Source organism: Bombyx mori, chromosome 15 (assembly GCF_030269925.1).
Source record: "Bombyx mori chromosome 15, ASM3026992v2".
Lineage (NCBI taxonomy): Eukaryota > Metazoa > Arthropoda > Insecta > Lepidoptera > Bombycidae > Bombyx > Bombyx mori.
In genome coordinates, this window is record NC_085121.1 from 5,232,391 (window position 1) to 5,258,245 (window position 25,855).

Sequence of the window (25,855 nt, forward strand, 5' to 3'; positions counted from 1 at the left end):
TACATATCTTGATTTTAATAATTTAATAGCATTATGACGCAGAGTAAGTAATGTTTTTGCACGTGAGTGTACCATGCGCAAACTTACCCCCACTACGTCAACAAATGCTCAAGAAGTTTGCCGGTTATTATACGTATTGTGGTACAATACGATACCTATAAGAATGCGCGGGGCTGCCTTACAACCGCTGTTCTGTGTTAAATGAACGAGATTAGGCACGCAGTGAGCACACATGGACGACGCATTACCGTTCCGTGTGCACATTTCCACTGACACAAATCTTATAATGAGATCGTCGTCATTTGTTCATCGAAATTCAAGACAAAAAAGTAAGCAAGCCACTGAATTATGTCTTTTTTATTGTATTTTCTTCGAAGGCTAACGAGCATGTCTTATCCAAGAGCGGAATGGAACGTGGATGTATTTGCCACTGGAAAAGTATTGTGGATGAGCGCAGCAGTTCCTAATAAAGTTGATGATTTCTGTTCTGGTAGTTGATGGTGTGATGATCGTCTGCTCTATGTACTACCCAAGTTGTGCAGAAACAAGAACTATATAGATTACGTGTCCCACCAGATTCATGATTTAGCCTTGATAGCTAACAATTTGGAAGGTTATTTCTAAAATTACATTTTTTTCTATAATCTACCCCCCTAAAGGCACGAAATCCGTTAGATGAAGTTACGGTGATGTAATTAACAGGTGTAAATTTTTTAAAGGTACTCTCCAAAAAAAATTTTCTATATATTTTTTCCAAGCAGAAACAAAATATCGTTTAAAAATTAACCATAATAGAACTTTTTCTATAGGATAGTAGTAGTAACTATATAGTTACAGTTTCCGCATCCGGTGAGGCGACAGGCGCGACGGGTGTTTCGAACTGTTTTCGGTTCAGATAAAAGCTTGTGTTTGGAGGTATTTAGGTGATTGTAAACATAGTCAGCTAACGGCTATAAAATGTTTGGACGGTCGCCAGGATCCACGCCGAACTACACTTGGGCCTGTGAAATTAATATCCCTCGATATTTTACATTCCCTGCTATAATATCCCATTTTGAAGCTATAAAATTTATAGGGAGACATCTTTATTGTGTTCAGTATTATAGGAAACTATGCCATTCTTATTATAAGTATAAATAATTCTCGAACATAGTTCTGTTTCAAAATTAAATTCAATTTTAAGAAGCCCATTCTGACTGTTAAAATTTCATTGCTTTGCGGATGGGTTTTTAACAATATTATTAATATATACGCAACTAAGTGAACAACAATTATTGTGATTATATTTGTTGTTTAGGAAGGTGAACCAGTCCACGACTCACCTGGTGTTAAGTGGAGCCCATTAACATCACAACGCTGCCACCCACCTTGGAACTTGAGGCCTATGTCTCAATTATTTTAGTAAACTATATATTAATACATGAAGCAAAAACTTTGTACCCCTTTTTACGAAAAATGCACGGACGGAGAAGTATGAAATTTCCCATACATAGAGAAGGAGGAGTGCAGATTGTTATTTTTTTTTAATTAAGCTTTAAAATACAATAAATCAACAAAAAAAACGTTACACCCACTAGCATGTATTTGACATAACACATACATATTTAAAGACTCTTTGTTTATTGTCAAACTTTTGTTATTGTTTATAGTCTGTGGTCAAATTGAAAATAGATTAATATTGTTACATAGTTTTTAATATTATTTGCTTAAAGTGTAGTCTTGGCGAAATCTGTGATCATAGAACCATAGTAATATTCAAACTTATAATTTCAGTTAATTTCGAGCACTAAGGGACCACTAGTTACTATTATTACACGATGCTATTCCTTCGTCATTAATGTTTTGAGAGCATTGAAGCATTTTAAGAACACCTTTTGAACGAAGCCACAATCGCTTGGCTCCTGGTAACACTAAATGGCTTTCAATAATAACTCGATAACCATTTCGTCGAATCAAAAGCAACGAGATCGCGTCCGTCGACAGGTCCAAAGAAATTTCTCTTCCAGTAAAAAGGTAAGTAGCCCGACAAGTTCCACTTGCAAGTCCGTTCATCACAATGCAGTGAAGTACATTGCGCACGTGACTTCGTACACTGGAATTTCTCCGCATTTGCAATTCACATTTCACAAGATTTTCATCTTCCAAATTAAAATGTAAGCACGAACTTACACATCATAATGATGCCCATTAAAATATAGCATTAATTTCCGTTTGAAGGGAAAGTTATCATAAGAAATTTCAAGTTAAATAAGATATACGCTTGACGGCGGTAATCGGATTATTATCGAATTATATTTGTAGATAGTTTACTGCATTTGCCTTACTATTAAAGTAATCGTTTAGATTATCCGAATAATCGTGAACAAGATCGATTTCGTGACTAGGACTTTACAATAAATTAGCACAGAGTATTGCAAAAACATGGTTCGGTTGCTTCATTTTATTTGCCCTTTTAGAAATTATTGTCTTGACCGAAACAGATCGAACAAACCGAATTGTCAAGGATAACGTTACGTCACATTGTTACTCTATAAATGACCGAATGATAGAATTTTTATGTAACTGAAACTGAATTGAATGCAATGTTTTGTTTTATATCATTCTTGAATATTATTATTTATTAATCTATATATATATAAATGAATTGCTGTTCGTTAGTCTCGCTAAAACTCGAGAACGGCTGGACCGATTTGGCGAATTTTGGTCTTGAATTATTTGTGGAAGTCCAGAGAAGGTTTAAAAGGTAAATAAATATGAAATTGCTCGGAATTAAATAAAAATAACAATTTTGTTTTTCCTTTGATGTGTCCCCCGTCGGACGGATTCGTTTTGTTTCTTTTAAGTTTATTTTATACAAAAGTTTAGGTCTTTTATTTTTTGATTGAAGCACTACGAAGTCTGCCGGGTCAGCTAATATTTAATAAATATTTACTTGAATGACAAATCAGTTTCCTCTATATTTAATTAAATCAAACTATCATAGAATAATTACTGTACGAGTAAATTTAAATTTGTTGTTTTAAATAACAATCCCAAGATTAAAATAATTTATGTTAATAAAAAGAAATTAGTTTCTTAAACAATTGGAGAGTCGTATTTAATGTGAAATTAGAAAATGATGTGTCTATGAAATGTGAGTAGAAACGCAATTTCCCGTCGCCGATGTGTAGGTACCGGAACTTCGGGGGAATGACCCGAATGGTCAATGTCAACTGACTTTTCAAGTGTTGATAGGGAGTCGTGAAAATTGTCACCTTAAGCACCGTTTTCTGTATTACATTTTGTAATTCACAGCAGCACCTCGGGACACTTCTAACTTATAATTTAAATAAAATGATTTAAACTTTTTAATTCCTGCTTACAAACATTCTGATTAACACAGTGAGCATTTTTTTTGTTGAAGTGAAGGTGTTTGAAGCCATAGACAGCTCTCGGATTTTGTCTCTTGAAATTCAATGGTTCGAATTTTAATTTAAGTAATTCAGTTAATCGCCACTTCTTCTGGTTTGTGGTGAGCCTGGTACATTCATGTAAACTAGCGATTACTCAGGAGGCGTATAGCATCTACCCACAGCAATGATACTAAATGACGACCATGCTCGCTCTGACAAGAGTGAAACGATAAAGAAAAAAATATCAGTAATAAGAAATAATTGACAGGGCGGTTATATGAGATAAGGTGCAGTAATGTGACTGTTTAGGTTTAACCATTGTTACCATTCTCCCATCGTCCGCCCATAAACAGTAGTATCTTCGACTACCTTTCTAACGTTCCTTAGTTTTTAGTGCAATATGTGTTTCAATTTTGGAGATGGGGATCAAGATGGTGGAAACATTAGAGTTATGAGGTGTACAAACTCCGATGAGCATTTAACATCAGCTGAAGTAAGGTCTTAATGTTCTAACACCTTTATTCTTCATCGAGATTGTGTTCACTCTTCACAGCCAATGTTGTATTTTTAAGGGCCTGTGCACACCACGTTTTTTAACCGCGCCATCGACGCGCCTTCGTAGCGATACATACGCGATACGCACGCAAGTCAGACGCAGCCTGTAGACCTTTGCACACCTGTATCGATACAAACGACAAGAAACTATTCTGTGGGATAAAAACGCGCCGTCGACGCGCGTTTGTATCGATACAGACGACAACAAACCGCTCTGTAGGATAAAAGCGCTTAAAAAACGTGGTGTGCACAGGCCCTAAGTCGTCGTGGCCTATACGATAAGACGTCCGCTGCATTTAAATCCAGCGATGCAACTGTGTTCGAATCCCTCCGTCGGGTATAAATTTTTCTAATGAAACACGTACTGAACAATGGTTCACAATTGACTTCCACTTCCATAATTTGCGTAATTACTGGTGGTAGGACGACTTGTGAGTCCGCACGGGTAGGTACCACCACCCTGCCTATTTTTTACCGTGAAGCAGTAATGCGTTTCGGTTTGCAGAGTGGGGCAGTCATTGTAACTACATTGAGACCTTAGAATTCATATGTCAAAGTGGGTGGCGGCATTTACGTTGTAGATGTCTATGGGCTCCGCTAACCAGTTACCAACTTGTGGGCTGTGACCTCGTCCACCCATGTAAGCAGTAAAAAAATAATAATAATAATAATATAAGGTCACAAGCCCTTAATGTGAATAAACACAGCCCTTCGACCGAAATTATTAACTGTACGGTGAATGGCACACCTGAATGGCTTCATAAGGGGTTCAAATACTACACGAAATCGAGTTCAGAAAATGAAATCAAGTGTAAAGAACACCTGGAGCTCAGTTCAATGAAACATAATACTATTTTATGCACCCAGAAGTACTCATTTATACCTCTTTATGTACATAGGAAACAACTCCTACGAGACTGGGCGTTTATCAATTTTTATTGCTGCGAATGGGCAGACGATCTCATGACCTACCTAGTTTTAATTAGTAACCAGAATGCATTGAAGAAATGTCATAGGTGTTAAATCATAGGACATACTCAAATGGGGCGCAACTATCGCCCGTAAAACTCGGATAGCTTTTATCGTAATCAAATTGACTTATGTTTACTGAGCCCGAAGGATTCCTAAAAATCCCGGATTACCTACCGCCAAGACGCGTGTTCTCACGGCGCGTTATCGGCTCCTTAGAGTATTCTGTGACGATAACCACGTTTTATCTATCAACAGAAACCAGCAAAACGATTTAAATGTTGACATTTAACGCGTTTCCACTCAGACATTTTACTAAGACATTAAATTTAAAATCCCTCTTCTACAACATTCCTTTGCGGATGTAAATATGTATAAGAACGCTTTCATCTCTCGTATAATAAACGTTTGAGGAATATTTAACTAACAATACATCACTTTAACGGCAACTTTAAATTGTTTCGCGATAAAAAATCACCTTTTTAATAAGAACTATTAAAATTCCCTCGCATGTAGAAAGACCCGTATCGAATTCTTGGCGCATTCAATGTCGTTGCACGGTGTGTGTGAAAGACGTGGTTCGATTGTCAAATAAAACCCATTGGCCTATTACGTATCGTTTACCTGTGTTCGTGTTGCGATTTCATATTCCGCATGATGCATGGCGACCATTTTTAGTAGCATGACAACATACAGCACAAGCGATATGGATAATTGCATTAATTAGTAAATGCGTTACTATATTGAGCAAAGAGCTAACGAACCTTATGTATTTTAACAGTAAGGCATACAATTAAAATTATTGAACTTAAGTGCAGCTATGATGGCGCACTTGAAACAAAGCAACCGGGTCATTGTTATTCGTAGAACAAAACAGGGTAAGCAGGTCTGTGAGTGGTAGTTGGAGATAACAATGGAGTTTGGGTGCAGGTAGCGGCTTGTGGGCCGGAACTTGCAAGATCTTGTCGCGGCCACAATATGCCATGTGCTGAACGCGATTTAAACCCACCCGTCACAGCAGATGTTTTCAAGAGAACGGACTTCGATATATCGAATAATTAATTAGATTAGATCAAAGAAAGTTTGTTATTTTCTTTTGTTATCGGTAGTAACTGTTAAAACGGCGAGCACGAAAACTATTGATGTCTACATTCAATGCCGAATCCGTTCGTGTGTATCTAAATACTTATTCATTGAAGACAATCTAGCCGTGAAGTGTAGGCCTCTCCCGTCACGCTACCAAATCTCAAGATTGTTGTATTATTATTTTACGTTTAAATAAAATATTACTCGCTTCAACGCTTCAAGAATTCGCTTCTGGGACTAATCTGGGAATTTATAACTTGACAGCAATTGAATTGAGTTCATAACGATTCTTAAAATAAACGTTTTTAAGGTTTGAGGAATGAAATAAACAAAGTGTAATTTTGTTTTTTTACAAGATCATAATGGCATTTAATTAAATTGTCATACTTATATTCGAATTCTAGCCGTGACGTGTAGGCCTCTCCCGTCACGCTACCAAATCTCAAGATTGTTGTATTATATTATTTTACGTTTAAATAAAATATTACTCGCTTCAACGCTTCAAGAACTCATTTCTGGAACTAATCTGGAAACTTATAACTTGACAACAATTGAATTGAATTCATAACGATTCTTAAAATAAACATTTTTAAGGTTTAAGGAATGAAATACAAACTGTAATTTTATTTTAACGAGATCTTAAAGAGGACTTAATTTAATTATTTTTTTTGGAGTTTATAGCCTGGTATCCTAGACCTTTAGGCTAAGACTTAATTTAATTGTCATACTAATATTCGAACTGTAAACATTGCGCGACAATGTTTTAATTTATTTTAATTGGATTATTTAAAATCGCAGATTGCAAAGCAGACATATCTTTAGCCTCGCGAGGCATTTGTATACATTTCACCGCAAAATCTGAAGTTGCGTCTATATTTAGAGGCCCCCTCTCACACGATAGAGCAGCGAACCAACGATGTGTGTTATGAACCTGGACTGCTGGCAATCAATTTATCGGTTGATTAATTGATTTAATACGGAACGTTGCACTACAGGGCCACTGTCAGCAGATCGACTGACCTTTAAGTTTATGAAAGTCAGCATTTGAGCAGAGAGAAGCATAATCCGCACGACGTTTCAACGTTTTCGAAAGTTTGCGACTCAAGTTACTTTTCCAATTTTTGCGTGTTATGTAAATGGCGCGAACTCGTTTAAATCAACTAAAGACTGTCGCGATTGGTTCGACTTTTAATGCCTCAACATACTTACGAGTTCATTTAGGATAAACTGTTAAAACCACTGTAGTTAGACACACTAATTATAATTCACTCTCTGCACTGTTCACTGTGATACGAACAAAACCACCGAGTGGCACTTGATAAAGAATGTAATGAATCCAAAGCGCAATAAGTTTGTCCATCTATGTGGAGTCAACCGCGGAGATCCTGTCCATTGTAAAGTGAGAGGATAGGAGTGTGACGAAGCGAGTTTGACGCGCGCGCGACACCGACTGATGGTGACTGTTTACTGACGCCCCGTACTCGCCCGGTGTGCATCAACCATAGGGCTGCCTCGGCACACATAACTCAATTGTATCTTACTAATATTATAAACGTGAAAGTTTGTAAGAATGTATGGATGTACTAAATGGATTTTGATGAAACTTTACAATAATATAGTATACATATCAGAATAACACATAGGCTATAATTTATAAATATATAGTGTGAATTACTCAAAATATAAAAATAAGTGTCAAGTAAGAAGGAAAAAAATCTACCATCTGCGAGCTATTCTGCGTCCGCCGCAAAAACCGTTGGAGTTACACGTATAAAATGGAAATTTTTTAGTCCGATAAAAAGCCTGCTAAAATAGTGAACCATAATTAAAAGAAGAGGAAAGATTATATTCTTTGTTCATTACGTTATTTTTTTATTGTGTTTGTTACGGTCAGGACCAGATTCAAACCAATAATCAATAGATCAATAATAAATTATAGTTCCCGAAACGAGGTGAGGGCGGGTCGCTAGTTTACAATAATTGCATAGCTTCTTGTACAAATAAGCGTTAAACATTACAATTTCCTCATTAATAATTTTATTATGACGGGCTGGAATTGAAAAATGATGTCATAAAATAAAATTACTGACTAAGAGTTGTGCAAATTAATTATGTCAGTTGATCGAAATATAAATTACGATGAATCTTATACACGTAAGTGTTATTTCTCTATCAAAATGTGAAAGTGTAAGTAAATTTAAAAAGACTGAAAAATTGTCTCATTTAATTAAAAAATATATTCATTTATTGAAAATGACATATTATAAAATAGAGAATGAAAAAATGGAAAAAAAAACGGATTGTAGGTTTTAAAAGGACTGTTTTTTTTATATTTTTTTATTTCATAATTAATTGTGCTGTACTAAGACGGATATTTATAAATACAATTAACAGTACATAGTAAACGAAGTTTATTTAGTGTTTAATTCTTTATATTTACAGGTCACTTTTTTATAGTTAAGCCCAGAGCCCGCAATTTCGTTTATTTCTATCCATCACCCCATTTCTTTGGTCTGGGGGCGAATTTCCTGAGAGATTCCCGCGGTAAAAGGTCATGTGATATATGTGGAAATATTGAAGCCGCTCACCAAACGACTCTCTTGTATTAGCAACTTACGGTCCAAGTCTCCGTTGGCATCCAACCTGGGAAAGGTAAGTGACCGCGGCCAACAATCCAAGCACTGATATCTCTAATACACAGTCCTAAGACACCTGACTGACAAGATAATCGGTGATAATGAGTATATATCGGCTTTCGTGGTCAGCAGCCAGTTATGCTACCAAGGCTAGCAAAGCTGGGATTCTGCAACACACCGTTGGAACAGAATCAGCCTTCCAGGTCAGAACGTGAAATACGAATCAATCGATTGCTAATATAAGCTCGGTAGCGTGGCCCTAGAAAGCAGATCTGGAGTGCGTTAGCTCGCCGTACTGTCTCGACCATCCGTCATCCCCAACCGGATAACCCAGGGAAACCGGCTTCTACAGTGACTCCAGCTGGTTGTAAGCTCCTGCTCTCATCGAGTCCTGTGGAGACTCTTGGATCAAATGCAAATCCTGCATCCCAAAAAAAATGGTGTAAAGTAAATTAGATAACTCCAAAATGACAGCCCTACTATCAAACTATGTTGCGTAGAGCTTAGTTTTATAGAAAAAAAACTTGGCCACGCGATAAGTATTATCATATCGTGTTAGAGCTTCGAAGTTAATGTTATCAATTCCACGTAAGTTTTATAGAATATAAAAAAAAAAACGCCTGGACGGGTAGGTGCGCTCACAGGCTCAATCTGAGAGAATATCTAATCCTAGCAAGAGCAGTGCTTCGCAGAATCTACCACCCGATCGGAATCGCGACCCATTAGGATCTGGCGAGGAACTCAATGGGCTGTCTTTAGGTTAGTTTACTCGTCGAACTCTTCGTCGCAATCGACGAGTTTGACGAGAACGGTGATTGACGCTTGAAGAGCCCATAGCACCCACCACTACAGTTTGCATGCAAGGTTTTTTTTTTATATTGAGGGGTGAAACGCTATTTGGTTTAAGCGACATTTTTGCAACTTTACAGAAGAGTTATTCAAAGTTTGAAATTTGGAAAAAATATCTTACAATTATAAAAAAAAAAAATTCATCCTATTCCTATTTGAAAATGGAATCATCATGGAGTTAAAACTAAACGCATTACAATTAAGCCTAAGCACCACGTTTTACAATGACAGTCGCCGGCATTGATAGCACTTAAGCCGCTTTACTACATTACATAAAAACTGTAACATAGTGAAGAAATCTTTGAGTCAATGACCTCTTCGTTATCCGCCGCGGTAATAAATCCGACAGAGTGCTTAGCAAAAAAAGGGGAAATGTTAATTAGGCCTTCCTAGAAATACTTGTATGTACATACGTGATGATATTTAGTTTTTCGTTACTACTGAAACTTAAACAGTCAACGAAAAAAGCACACTAGTACGATATCTTAAATAAACCGAAAAGTTTTAACTTTAAATAAATTATGACTTGAATAAAAAAAACTAAAAAAAATGGTTCTGAAATATAAATTTAATATTAATTAAACGCGTTATTCCAATTTTAATTTTAATTTAAAACGCTTCAAATTTCTGACAGCTCCCGTAGTCGCGGCCGATTTTACTCGGACGGAATTTTACTCGGTGTAAAATTCGTTTTTATTAACCTTAAGATAATACTAATGTGACGAGTATTTTTTCACTCAAACAAGATACAGCACAGAGTAACGCGGGCGTGTCGATAAGTAAATAAGAGCACGCATCTAATTTAATACGAAGAGTAGAGCACGCGATATCTGTTCGCAATAATAATAAAATTGAGCAACGAATGATAGCCGAACGTTGATACGAAAGTGGAACCATTACGAAACTACCAAAAATGTAACTATTCCATCAACGTTTACAGTTTGATCGGCAATTAACGAAAACGTGTAAATTAAAAGTCGACCAGAGAGAGAGATACGTGGAAAGTCTTTAACGGTTTATGGCCAGAGAGATTTATCGCAGCGAACGCCGGAAGAGGTAAGTAAACATTTGTCAGCTAAAATTAACCTACAGTAGAATGGAAGCTTTGAGGCGTTTATGGAGGCGTAAACAATACAAAAAACGGATATTAATATATAGGTATATACGGATATGGACAGAGCATCGCACAACATCCATTGAGTCACGATTTCACCGCGGAGGTTATGCGTCTACTCGCACGTGGGCAGACATGTTAAAAGTTAATATTGTTGTGAATAGTACATGCTGTATAAATGCAGTTTTACGTAAATGAAATGAAAAATAGAAGGTGGTTTTTGGGTTCCAATTTTCAAGCCGATGCACGCGATGTCGGCAACGCATTAGTGTGAAACGATGGAAAAAGCTCTGCGCCCCAATTTGTATGCGTGAAATGGCACATCTGCATTGCCGTCAGATGGTTCATATTTTTGGCACGAGAATTTTAAAGTTCGGGCCAAATTCACTATGCAAATACGGTTCTTTAAATCTTCTAAAAAAAAAATACAACTCCCAACCGAGGTTAAAGACAACATGGAAAATCAAACTGTGTTTGTTTCTAAATTGTTCATACCTGACGCGGTTTAACGACGAAGCGCGAGTCTCCCACAGTTTTAGATGCGTATAGAATCGTTAATGTGCGTGAACCATAGTTTATAGTGAAAATTGGTAGGACTGGCTACATAACAATTCTCAGAAGAAGCAAACGCCGTCTACCAGACCATTAGCATAACACGAACACAAGGGTTTAGCTTATTTAATTAAGAAGAACACAATGGCTTAGCAATAAATTAACAACGTATATCCACAGGTTCCTACTAGTTTATCGATGTTATACTTGTAATAATCTATATATTAAGCCGTGAAAAAAAAATGTTGTATCCCTTTTTACGAAAATTGCGTGGACGGAGGAGTATGAAATTTTCCACACTTATAGAGAATATAGAGAAGAAGTGCACAATACTAATATTTTTTTTAAAATAATGCATTTAAGATACATTAAATCAATAAAGAAAACATTATACACACTACATACCATGTATTTGACGCACACACGCATGCATAGTATTTATTGTCAAAAATTTGTTCTTGACATCTGTTGTCAAATTGAGAATAGATTAAATCTTGTTTTTTCTTTGTTAATATTTTTTATAGTGTAGTCTTGGCGAAATTTGTGATTACAGAAGTAATTATAGTCGAATTTCGACTACTGCGGGACCTCTAGTATTTTGTAATTTTTCACTTTTCAAAATTAGCTAATTTGGCTTGATTTTGTTGTAAGGCTATTTTTTAACTAAACCAATGTTCCTATTTAAACTACTATTTAACACGGTGGTAGTACAACGTGATACAATTTCTCAAGGTGGCGCGGGCTTGTTTGTGTTCACGTTCAAATAACTGAAATCCCTTAATCATTAGTTACGAAAACATTAAACCTATAAGATAAACGAAACAAATTACTCGCACTTTCGACACTCCATTACTAATCTAAACGGACGCACAGGCGGATTATTTACAGACCGAGACTTAACGAATTTAAATAAGCGTGTACAGAACTGAAAATAGTTTGCGTAAAGTAAAACATCTCTGTGTTGTTTTCATTTATAAAGGAGTAACAGAAATTTTGATCTGAGCAATACACGCCTCTTAATCCAAATTATTTTGTCAATTTCATCTATGGTTTATTCTTTTTTTTTTTCTTTCTTGATCAATCATACGATTTTTAACCATATCTATTTACATTTAGTTTATGTAAAAAAGGGTGCGTGTACTTATGTACGCGCGTAAGAAGCTATACTTTATTTTTATTAAATTTATTTCATTTTTTATTTATTTAAATTTTAATCAATTTGAAAAAAATCGATTTAACAACATCCTCAAACACGCATATTGGACATCCCTTTTCTTGACATCGTATAAATTCGGTAATTCTCGGTACGGTTCGGAAAGTTCACCTGCGGCTATATTCAGACTCGCCAAGTTACGTCGGTCGTATTGTAATGAGCGATTTAGTGGGCAACTTCATTCTGTTAATTTGGTGTCACGGTGCGCGCGCATCGTAAAATTTCACTCACATCAATTTTTCATAACGCGTCTAAAGAAGTATAACTTCAATAAATATTAATAATACGTATTATAGATGACATTCAGAGCTATTATTCTTATTTCTTGAATGCTGTACAATACATTTAAGAATCTTCTATTCAATTTGACGTTTATTTTTTATTTTATTTTTTATTTAATTTATTTACGTTTATTAAATAACGCTATTTAGATAACGCTGAATCTGTTCACGAGTATTGAAGGACAGGCTCAGTTAAAAATCCCGGTATATTAATAGATTATTTACATTATAACAGACTTGGGCAACGGTTGAATTTCGTGTAGCCTGCAGCTCGACAATGTAAGGTAATAAAAACGACTTATTTAACTGGTAAATTTCAGGAACTTGCTTTCCGAATAAACTATAGCTAAAGGTAAGCCGAATGCTACATAAACATATTTTTTAAGCGCTGAGAGCAAACGGATGTGTAGGCACACACGACATCCTGTGGCCGACAGCATGCCAACGCAGCGACACTCGATACGGCTACGGGTCAGCTAATTATAATCCACATCGACTATACGAAGAATTATTAGTGAGGTTCCGTGGTAGATGGACAACAACCCAAAAGCAATTTTCCGAAAATTGTCACAAAATGTACTGGTGGTAGGATGTCTTGTCAGTCCGCACGGGTAGACACCGCCCTTCCTATTTCTGCCGTGAAGCAGTAATGCGTTTCAGTTTGAAGGGTCGTCTATACTAATATTATAAAGAGGAAAGATTTGTTTGTTTGTTTGTTTCGAATAGGCTCCGAAACTACTGGACCGATTTGAAAAATTCTTTTTCCATTAGAAGCCGACATTGTCCCTGATGAACATAGGCTACTTTTTTTTTTTTTTTTTTGGTTTCATGTGTCTTTTAATGTTTCCGAAGCGAATCGAGGGCGGGTCGCTAGTTGTTCTATAAAACTGAGACCCGGGTCCCGATAACCACTTAACACCAGGTGGGCTGTGAGCACGTCCACCCATCTATGCAATAAAAAAAATAAAAAGAGGGGGAAAACTTTTACAGAATACTTGAGCAATTTGAACTATAATATATATAGTTGAATTTAATGTATGTGTTTATTATATAAAATAGTTGTCGTTAACTAAGGATAAGACATCTGACACGGCTATGCTGCGGGTCAAATCTTCAGGCAGGAAATTCTCATTATTTTCAATCAAACACATGTTCACGAACGTCGTTGCCCACTGAGTTTCTCGCCGGACCTTCTCAGTGGGTCGCGTTTCCGATCCGGTGGTAGATTCTGCAAAGCACTGCTCTTGCTAGGGCCAGCGTTAGCAACACTCCCGGTTTGAGCCTCGTGAGCTCACCTACACGTCAAGGCGAAGCTGAAATTGCCTCTCAAGGCTATCAGCAAGGGTAGGATTAAATAATAATAAAAAGAACGAGGTTTAGGAAGAGTTATAAAAATCAACGTTCAAAATTTATAAATCTGCGTAGCTACTGACGATTGAATGTAATGTGATTACGGTGAGTACGACCAACTTCAACAAGTATTCCACCGTCCTACCTACTTCTTTCGCTAAGCGTGATGCGTTTAGGGTTGTACAATACCGTTCAATACAATTGACATTTCGACTTCATATCTTAAGGGGCGTATTCACGTTCTGTCTGTCTTTGTGCTCCGTGAGCTAATTCACCAATATAGTAAAATAAAAAAGGTTTTATGCAAGACGAAGAGACGGAACCTTAAATCGTACCATGGTGTAATGTTTCAAGACTGCGTAAAGAAAATCACCCAATATACACAATAGTTAAGACAAAAGACATTAGATTCGTTTTAATAATTTTACGTATGCTGTTGGATTCAACGAGGTCACTCACCTACTAATTTCTAGGAACACACGTTGCCATTACGTATGTATAATTTGTTTACAAGATTATGTATTTCACTATTTTATGCTTGTTTAGCTTTTCTTCCATTTTGTATTATTTCGTTTAAAAAAAATTTCTGCAGTAAAATCATTGATTTAATGAAATATGAAACAAAGAATGACTTATTAAGGGAACACTAGATGATGACCGAGCTTTGCTCAGTTTTTTTTTTGATAACGCCATCTTGTTGTGTCTTTAAAGCGGTTAGTTGCCCTCAATTAAGAAAAATAGTATTATTATTCGCCAATAGATGTCGGCAAGAGTTGATTATTGAAAACACAAATAAAACAACATTTTCTGAAAATAAATCGTAGCTAGATCGATTTATCGCCCCCGAAATCTCCTGTATACTAAATTTTATGAAAATCGTTGGAGCCGTTTCCGAGATTCAGATTATATACATATATATTAATATACAAGAATTGCTCGTTTAAAGGTATATATAACATTTAAGGCGATACAGTCATCACTACAACGTATAAAGACGTAACAACGTAAGATTTCGTTATTGAAGATATACATCCAGAATGTTTGACTTCATGTAACTTTCACCTGTTTACTTGGGTCACGATTTGCTTGGGTAAAACGATTTTGCTGACCACAAAGTTAGTATTGTATTGAGTTTTGGAACCTAACATAAAAGTACTTGAAATATATATGTATAAAAATAATATACATGAAAATACTTCAAAAGGAATCTTATTTCAATGATAACGCTTGGTTGCGATAAAATTGATTTATTATTAAATACGATTCTCTTCATCTAAACGAAATAAAATAGACAGAATTTGTAAGTCTCTTTTGAATTTCATTTTAAGCAAAAAAAAACTTCACAAGCTTTTGTTTAAGTTTTATACATAATATAATATTATAGATAAATACCAAGCACTATTGGCTATATAGGTGAAATGTAAAAAATGTTGACAACGCTAATAACGATTATTTGGTGGAAAAACAATGAAATGTTTATTTACCATCTTTGACTATCTAAATTAAAGTTTAAACTGGAAATAGCCAAATAAAAGAGTAGATTTAATAATGTATAGGTTTCTTAAAATAAACATATAATTTTCACACGGAACGTTCGACAATTACGTGAAGTTAAGAAAGCGTTAAGAGGCTTCACTTTAAAAATTAAGTTATCAAATTACCGTGTTGTTTGAACTGCCGACACTTACCTGTAACAAAAGGAGAAAAAAAAACATTAGAATGCATAGCTTAGCGTAGCGTAATTTTTGGAGCTGTTAAACAAAATACACAAAACGATAATACAATAATAATTACAAATATTATGAACGTTTTCTATAAAGAGAAACAATTCTGATTTTTGAACACATACTAAAACATTAATTTGAAGAAAATGTTAGGTTTATACGACGTGTAATGTTTATATTGAGATAAATCATTTTTATTCTTTTTTTTTTTGCCTTTGTAGGCAGACGAGCATACGGCCCACCTGATGGTGAGTGGTTACCGTCGCCCATGGACTTCAGCAATGCCAGGGGCAGAGCTAAGCCGCTACCTACCGCTTAATACTCTCCACAAGCCTCGTTTGAAGAAGGACATGTCATAGCGCTCGGGAAACACCGTGGAGGGGAGCTCATTCCATAGCCGGATGGTACGTGGCAAAAAATATCTCTGGAAACGCACTGTGGATGACCGCAGTGGCTCCAGGTAGTATGGATGAACTCTACTCCGGTGGCGGGCGGTGCGATGGTAAAAACGAGACGTTGGTATCATCTCGAACAATTACTTAGAGCACTCCCCATGGAACATGCGGTACAAAATACAGAGGGAACCGAAGTCCCTCCGCAGACCCATTCTTATCTATGACTAGCGACCCGCCCTCGCTTCGCTTCAGAAACTGTAATTTATTGTTGATTTCTCCACTATTTAATGGATCTTATTATACATATAAACCTTCCTCTTCAATCACTCTTTCTATTAAAAAAACCGCATTAAAATCCGTTGCGTAGTTTTAAAGATTTAAGCTTACCTATATATAGGGACAGACAGATATAGGGACAGAGAAAGCGATTTTGTTTTATACTATGTAGTGATTACAATGTTTATGCGTTATATTTGTACAAACACAAATGGTGGTTCATTCAGCTTATTTCCGCTTTTAAGCAACCATGCGTTTCGGTTTGAAGGATGGCAATGGCGTTCTACAATGCAATTGAGAAATCGACTTCACGACTCAAGGTTGGTGTCCGCATTGACGTTATGATGACCATGGGCTGCTATAATCGACAAACACAAACATATACACATAGATTATTGGAAATACACAATGTACTTATTTACCTAGGTTACATATTTATTTAGTAGGTGGAATTGCAAAAGCAATTTCAAGCGTATTCTTTTTAATACAAAATGACACGGTTAGATAATATTTGCCCATAAAATGAGTAACTGTATGAAGAGGCTTCCGCAAAATTAATCAGTAACAGTTTTACTTCGGCTCCACGATGTAAATTGAAAACTGCGGGAGATCTAATATTGTGTCCAATCGATTTAAATTCACAATTTATTGGAATTTTCTAGAAAATTATGTACTTACCAATATTTATACTATTTAATATGTTGCAGGTTCGTTTATTATTAAGTTCTTTGTTTTTACCAAATCTCAAAATTGTTTGAATTAAGTAAATAGATAAGTTTGCTCATTGTAATTTAGTTAAAAGTTTTATTTTTTTCATTTACTTTTTTTATACAGTCGTTATGTTGGTGTACGTAAGTGCAATGAAGTGTTTTATATTGTACTAGCTGACCAGACAGACTTCGTAGTGCCTCAATCGATAAATAAAAGACCTAAGCTTTATCCGTACGATGGGGGACACATCAAAGGAAAAACAAAATTGTTATTTTTATTAAATTTCGAGCATTTTCATATTTATCTACCTTTTAAACCTTCTCTGGACTTCCACAAATAATTTAAGACCAAAATTAGCCAAATCGGTCCAGCCGTTCTCGAGTTTTAGCGAAACGGTGAAGGAATAACATCGTGTAATAAAAATCAAACCCGCAAAATTATAATTTGCGTAATTACTGGTGGTAGGACCACTTGTAGGATAGGTACCACCGCCCTGCCTATTTCCGCCGTGAAGCAGTAATGCGTTTCGGTTCGAAGGGTGGGGTAGCCGTTGTAACTATACTGAGACCTTAGAACTTATATCTCGAGGCGGGTGGCGCATTTACGTTGTAGATGTCTATGGGCTCCAGTAACCACTTAGCACCAGGTGGGCTGTGAGCTCGTCCATCCATCTAAGCAATAAAAAAATAAAATAAAAAAAACTAACGAACAGCGATTCATTTTTATATATATAGATTGTATTTAAAGACATCTAAAAGTCACAATAGAGCTACAAATCAAAGCTCTATCGTTCATCCGTGTATCCTAATACTTAGTGTCTTTCATACTATAATTTGGTTTACATGAAGGTTTAAATTTTACAGAAACGTCCCACTTTCACACAGGTGATAAATAAACAGTCTTTCCTCATAGTGGACTGACTCATCCTCTAATGAGCACTCCGCTGTATCATTGTTTTCATGGGCTTAATGAAAAGTTACATTATCGGCAACCTACGCAGTGTAGGCAGAGTCGTCGAGACTCGTGTTATTGCATATAAATTGATAGAAAACACCTACAGAAGATTAATCATCAATACGGTACTTCAGAAGATATCTATATATTAATACGTGAAAACTTTGTATCCTTTTTTACGAAAATTGCGCGGACGGAGGAGTATGAAATTTTTCACACTTATAGAGAATATAGAGAAGAAGTGCACAATGCTAATATTTTTTTTAAATAATGCATAAAAGATACAATAAATCAATAAAGAAAACATTACACACACTACATACCATGTATTGGACGCACACACGCATGCATATTATTTATTGTCAAACTTTTGTTCTTGACGTCTGTTGTCAAATTGAGAATAGAATATGGTTTGTCTTTCTTAATATTTTTTCTAGTGTAGTCTTGGCGAAATTTGTAATTATAGAAGTATAAAATACAATCATAATAGTGTACAAACTTACGATTCCAATTAATTATAGTCGAATGTCGACTACTGCGGAAACTCTAGTATTAATATGTTTACTATTAACTTTAACAACAAGTGAAGATCGATTGTTTATGTGTTTTCGTATCAACAGAGCGATGATCGCTTTTCCAAACGAGAAGTACTTTTTCTAATAGTTACAAAAGTATTAGCACAAATACGATCTACCTTATGAATTAGAAAATACATGCCGGGTTCTTACTGGTGGTAGGACCTCTTGTGAGTCCGCAAGGGCAGGTACCACCACCCTGCCTATTTCTGCCGTGAAGCAGTAATGCCTTGCGGTTTGAGGGGTGGGACAGCCGTTGTAACTATACTGGGACCTTAGAACTTATATCTCAAGGTGGATGGCGATTTACGTTGTAGATGTCTATGGGCTCCAGTAACCACTTAACACCAGGTGGGATGTGAGCTCGTCCACCCATCTAAGCAATAAAAATAACGTTAAATATTAACTTAGTTTTAATAAAATAGAACGACCTCCATAACGTCCGTCGAAGAAATCTCTAGAAACGTCTCTCGAGATATCTGCCGTGCAAAAACTGTACAATTCAGTAACGACGCGCTGCATGGAGTACCTAACAAGTTTTTTGCTACCAACTGTCACTTCCACAGCCGATACCGGCTTTTCATTAGGGCGAGGTACATGTCTTTATATGAACAATTCGATCTGAAAAGATTCTCGAAGCGTCCGTTTCTGTTCAATTATGGACTGCTATGAATTGTACTGGTGCTTCACTTCTTTTTCATAGGATTTTTATGTGACAGTAAAGACAGCAACCGTAACGCAAGATGCAATACAATTGTTCGAGGTGTTTCTGACCCTTAGATTGGTGTTTGTTTTTGAAACACATCGTGTCAAATTTTCGATGAGGAAAATTGTTAGAAAAAAAAAACTAAGTGCATACTGCGGTAAAAAACGTAAAATCCTATTTTTAAATATATCTTGTTATTAACTTGTTATTATCTTGCCACAAAAGCAGGGGAATTGATTTGTTGATTCATGTCTGAACTAAGGTCGCCTTTTGTCAATAAAATGTTATTTATTGCGGCTTTCACTGCAATATTATTGTGTACAATAAAAAATTTAATAAATAGTGAATAAGTCGCCATAAAAACAGATAGGGCGCTATTAAAAATTAACATGTCGGCTAATGATCACCGACCTATCTGCATGACACGTGGTCGTAAACAAACCATCTGTAGTTTTAGTTCGGCAATCTGGAAAAAATCTTGAAAGATTTAGTAATCACTAGCTGACCCGGCAGACTTCGTAGTGCCTCAATCGATAAATAAAAGACCTAAACTTTTGTATAAAATAAAGTTCAAACAAACAAAAGGAATCCGTCCAACGGGGGACACATCAAAGGAAAAACACAATTCTTATTTTTATTTAATTCCGAGCATTTTTACCTTTTAAACCTTCTCTGGACTTCCACAAATAATTCAAGACCAAAATTAGCCAAATCGGTCCAGCCGTTCTCGAGTTTTAGCGAGACTAACGAACAGCAATTCATTTTTATATATGTATATAGATTAAATATAAATAAATTAATAAATACGATACGTCAAACATGTCACATAAACAAATATATAAATGATAAGGGAATATGTATACACGAAATACAAACTGTAAACCAAATCCTGTAGGAGCAAACGATTTCGTTAAGAACAAATTATTACAGACCGCACGATTGCTTTACTTATCTCGGTCTTGCTCATACAAATCAGTTATTTTGAAGTGTGAGAGAAACAAAACATTAATTAGCCTAGTATATCGTGTTTATATTATGTACATTTGGCCAAAAGTAGGTCAATATCTGTAACACAACACACACTGGTCTCTCCATGTTTATGCATTTGATTTCGTTTATTTTCATATATTTTTTATAGTCACTCTTTTATTTATTTTATTTATCTATTTAATATATTTTGTACACACAGCTGTTAGAAAAAACACGACAATAAGAATACAGAGTACAAGGGCACTACTTATTTCATGTTGAAATCTCTTCCAGTAGGCCCGCCCTCTTTACAATTTTCTGACAAAAATCGAATCATATTTAATAAAAAAAAATATTAGCCATAAGTTTATAGAATTTAATATTAATTTTAAACGCTTATTTATGTTTCAATGAAATCGTTATCGCCAACTTCGGATAATTGTATTCCCAGCTCGTATAATTCCAAGATACATTACAGTAGTTTTCATATTAACAGTAATGATTAAATTAGTGAGCAACGCTATGTATTTCCATTCCCAGGTAGGTAACGTGTTTAAATTTCACTTCACAAAAGACATGAAGATAAAGCCGAGATCTTTTGTACATTTTGTGAGCTTTGAAAGCTAGATGAACATACCCACCTGACGGTGAGTTACCGGAGCCCATAATCATCAACAACGTGAATGCCGCCACCCAAATTAAAGCAAGAGTTTTAGAGTTAGACCAGAGGTTTTATAGTACAACGGCCACAAAAACGCATCCTTCGAACCGAAATGCATTACTGCTTCACGGCAGAAATAGGCAGGATGGTAGTACCTATCCGGGCGGGCTCACAAGACGCCACCACCAATAAAACTTTGCAGCAGATATAGACAGACTACTGGTCTTTCTCGATATTATTATTAATTGCGAAAAAAAAAATGGAGTTCGAAGAAAAGGTAAGGAATACTCGAGAATATTACTACGAATTTATAATAAGATTTTTTTTAAATAAGATTTTTACAATGACTATTGTTATTGTTTCTCGCAATCTGACGAGGAAACGTACAAACTTGTTGTGCAAATGCGCAGTAATTAGCTAGAATTTACGTAAGCCCATGGAAACTGTGTCGTGGGAGGCATATTGTTTTGAACTCATATAAAGCTTCTACGATATTACATTTTACATTCATCCCATTGTTTCGTCTTATAATAACAACGCTGCCAAGCGACGATGTCCTTTACAGATTTTTGTAGATACAAAGGCAATTGTTTACCAAAATGGTAGTGTATTTACGAAAAATATTTTTTTATGGCGAGGCTGAGGACTGAGGAACAACAAAAATATCCCATGACGGACAATAATAATAACGGATAATCAAATATATGTCCGTATTTTCATTTGTTTTATACAGAGCTTCTGTTTGACCTTCTTTATAAATATTATTACGGTATAAATTGCTTACAATGATAAACTGAAGATTTGATATTATTGAATGGATTTAGATTATTTGATTTGATAGTATTAGATGTAGATTCAGTGCGATAAAACAAATGCTATGCTTAACATTCTCTCTATTCCTGGAGTAATAAAATTCAGATCTAAGTTCAAAAACAGCAACCTACCACAAAGGTAACGTCAACGTCAATGGGACGTTAAGATAAGCTCGACCTTATTTAGAGGGTCGGTTGCTTTTGATGCGGTCGGCATGTCAAACACAATAGCGTGAATCATATTGTGCTATTTTCCCACAATAATAGTGAAACAACACTATTGTATTTTTTTTTACATTTAGTTTCAAATTGTCCTCGTCCTCTCAAGGAGCAATTTCAAGTTATTGTGTTCACTGAATAAACCAATCGGTACGGATCGGCCCAGCACAATCAAGAGAGTTCCGATTTGAGAAAGGAGTGCGCCAGGGTTGCATCGTCTCGCCCATACTTTTTAACATCTATGGCGAATACATAATGCGCAAAACCCTAGAGGAGTGGGATGGTGGCGTCACAGTTGGGGGCGTAAAGATCTCGAACTTACGATACGCTGATGATACCACATTAGTGGCGTCATCAGAAGAGGAAATGGAGGAGCTGCTGCGACGTCTGGTTATAGTTAGCGAGGAAATGGGACTAAAGATCAACCAGTCCAAAACAAAGATCATGATCGTGGATAAATACGGCACCCTTAACGAGAATAATATTCTTGGCCAATACGACATCGTCAAGACTTTCGTGTACCTCGGCTCGATTATTTCCAATAGAGGTGGATCGGAAACCGAAATAAGGCGACGCATCGGAATGGCCAAATCCGCTATGAGCCAGCTAAACAAAATATGGAGAGATCGAAACATACTCAAGAAAACGAAAGTGCAAATTGTTGAGACGCTCGTTTTCTTAATCTTTTTGTATGGGGCTGAGACCTGGATCTTGAAAGAGTCTGACAGGCGACGCATAGACGCGTTTGAGATGTGGTGCTGGCGGCGCATGTTGCGCATCCCTTGGACGGCTTTCCGGACGAACGCTTCCATCCTCAACGAGCTAAAAGTTGACCAGAGGCTATCCACCAAATGTCTATATAGAGTGCTCCAATACTTTGGTCATATAGCAAGAAAACCCTCTGACAACCTGGAGAGACTCATAGTGACGGGTAAAGTGGATGGAAGACGATCCAGAGGTCGTAGCCGAAAAAGATGGAGTGACCAAGTGTCTGAGTGTCTGGACATGAGACTGAGCCACGCACTTCACTGTGCCACAGACCGACATAAGTGGCTACAAATTACAAAAAAAGGTCACAGGCGGGCGCATCACGATGCTCAGCAATGAGCGATCGACTGAAGGAGGAGGAGGAATAAACCAAGCTTTATGTTGTCAGGTATCGAAATAGTCAATTTCAAACATTGTGTTCTAAAACAAAGTAAACAATTTGTTATCCTTGTATTTTATAACTGGTTAGTATCTCTGAGCTGATTTATTTTGTCGTGAGTAGTTCAAAACGTACTTGTATGAAACGCCATCTATTATCGACTAGTAGTACTACTTACATGCTCGCAACGCGTCCAGAGATGGCGGTAGTGTCGCAGCATTACCTCCTTGCATCGACGCTAGGGCGGCGTAAGTTTCGTGTTCACATGTTAAAACCTCACTGTATTTTCTTTTTCTATGAATTATTGCTTTCCACATATTAAACTTTGGTTTCCTTTCCCTTTGGAGACTCATCACTTTATTTTTTATTCACATATCACAGATCCTTACATCAGTTTTTCATTGTTATTCTCAGGAGTACAAGTTTTCATGAGGTCTCTATTAGATAAATTGGCAAATAAGATCAAGTGTCAATTGAATGGATACAGACAATTGGTGTGTAAATCAACCGCCGTCACTAAATAAAGTGACAAGCAACTAACGGCCTTCATTGAGTATAGGGGTGTATCCCTCGACGACTTCTATCACTGCAAAATACATAAGTGCGACTAAGATTTAGAATAAATTATTTTTTATTGGAAAATCGGTAAATCTACTAATCAGATCAACTGAATTACAATATTAGAAATATCTATTTTCAACAATAAACACTAGCTTTTCCGACACACAATAAAGCATGCCAATGTAACTTTTAAATTGATATTTTGTTCAATAATCATTCGCCTATAACATTGTCGTAAAATGTATAATAGAACATGTTTAAAACTGTTATTTTGATAAACTTTTTAAATCATGGTCAGCGATCAAATAAGTCTTTCCATTACGTATATTCCATACATATATGGAAACTGGGTCGTCTAACAGTGAGTGACACTTGGAAGTCAGGTTATCGCTAAATTGAATAGGGAATATGTTTTCATTAGAAAAATTGATCGTTTTGAAGCAACTTCTCGAAAAATAAACTAGAAATAATTATTTTCGTATACCTAAAAAATTCTTACCCCTTAAAAAACATATTTGCCATGTTCCCAATTTCAAGACGTGAAACACTTTCGAGGGTATTTATTAGAGAGTATTCGAGAGACATTCTTCTGGTTAACATATCCAGGGATTTTCAGTATGGAATTGCTGAAGTCCATGGGCGACGGTAACCACTCACCATCAGGTGGGCCGTATGCTCGTCTGCCTCCAAGGGCAATAAAAAAAAAGTATCTACATTAGAAAAGAACGCCAAATTATCTGGTGAAATATTCGAATAAATAGACTGATTCAAGCGGTTATTTTCTGAATAATCAATAATACAATGAAAACACAACTCTTACATGAAAATCTCATAGATATATTACATGTATACAATACTAACTCTACCTTTAAACATAAAATCATTGATTGAAAGAAAAAATAAACGAAATATAGATTTTCATAGATAGATTTGCTCCGGGCACGAGTCTGAGTTGAGTCTTGAGTTTTAATATCAAGTAGAAATAACTACATATAAAGTTACATTTTATACGCAGTGTGCTTTTTTATTATATAAATATTTATTTAGTTTATTATTATTATTAGTTATTACTGTTGTAAGTCCCATACACATCGCAACTTGAATGCCACTATCCGCTTTAACACGTGAGGTCAAATACAGAAGTGTTTAACTGCTGTCCTACCCTTCAAACCACGAGCATGGCATAAATAGGCAATAGGTAATGAATAATACAGCACCCGTAATTATAAGTTAATTCCTACCATCACCAATTACGCAAATTTGTGACATTTGAAGTTGTATGAAATTAGAAACTAACAATGAATCAGCAAACTGATTCCAATCTTACAATGCGAAATAACCATCAAAATGAATGGTAATTATAAAACAATGAGCAAGTTTAATGTACAACGTTAAATAATTATGAGAAATTCGTGATCTATGAATGAGCCGTAGTTACTCGGTTTTCGTGAAATTATCACACGCTTAGATTGAGCATGAAATTAAATTCATTCATTTGATGTTTTACTAACGTAATAAATATCTTCACATTACGATTATGTCCCATATAAACATGTCAATCTTAAGGTCCATTTATATGCTAAGCCTTTCTGATGATAAAGCCAATTCTTCTTCATTCAGCCAATTTCAGTCGCGACAGAACGTTCGGGTTGAAGGACCCCTCATTATATCACTACAATTAATACTCCAATCTTATTTTACAATGTGGCGACAGGCAGAGGTGTATTCTCATCTCCTAAGAACATGTAGTGGGCCGTGAACTTATACTACCCAACTTCGCCAAAAAAAAAACCCAAGAAAGCATCGATCGATATTAAATGATTGCGCAAATTATTTCAAACGAATCAGAAAATTAAGGTCGTTGTGACCAAAAGGATAAGACGCCCGGTGTTTAAGTACATATACATATTTCGTTATTTTTCTCATGAGTCGTTTGTGCGACAACACTTTAACAGCAATAAATTTAGGAATCTCGATCATTATTTTCTTATTGAACTAAATTTAAAACCTTACTAATTTTTTAATGAATTAATATAATGTTTTCAGATTAAGGCTTTGAATACAAATATTTAAAAAACTAGCGATCCGCCCTCGCTTCGCTTCGGAAACATTAAAACACACATGAAACCAAAAAAAAGAAAAAAGTAG

General features: G+C 35.9%; 1 protein-coding gene and 1 long non-coding RNA gene across 11 annotated transcripts in view; both read right to left on the bottom strand.

Moving 5' to 3' along the window:
• The window catches only part of LOC101738176 (ras GTPase-activating protein raskol), a 202,503-nt gene that overhangs the window by 58,990 nt on the left and 117,658 nt on the right, over positions 1–25,855 (bottom strand). The window contains exon 2 of one of the 10 annotated variants that reach the window (XM_038015940.2): positions 23,325–23,583. The exons of 7 other annotated variants lie outside the window; for them this stretch is intronic. In XM_038015940.2, the coding sequence (XP_037871868.1) occupies positions 23,325–23,499 (175 nt within the window). In that variant the 5' untranslated portion in view covers positions 23,500–23,583. Of the gene's footprint in view, positions 1–7,211; positions 7,467–23,324; positions 23,584–25,855 lie in introns of those variants that run through there. 2 more of the 10 variants (XM_062672452.1, XM_038015938.2) reach the window with 2 other exon arrangements.
• LOC134200270 (uncharacterized) lies at positions 732–2,881 on the bottom strand. The gene is made up of 2 exons (XR_009975093.1): positions 1,323–2,881; positions 732–1,001 (listed from the first exon to the last, which is right to left on the bottom strand). It is a non-coding gene; the product is annotated as an uncharacterized LOC134200270 (long non-coding RNA).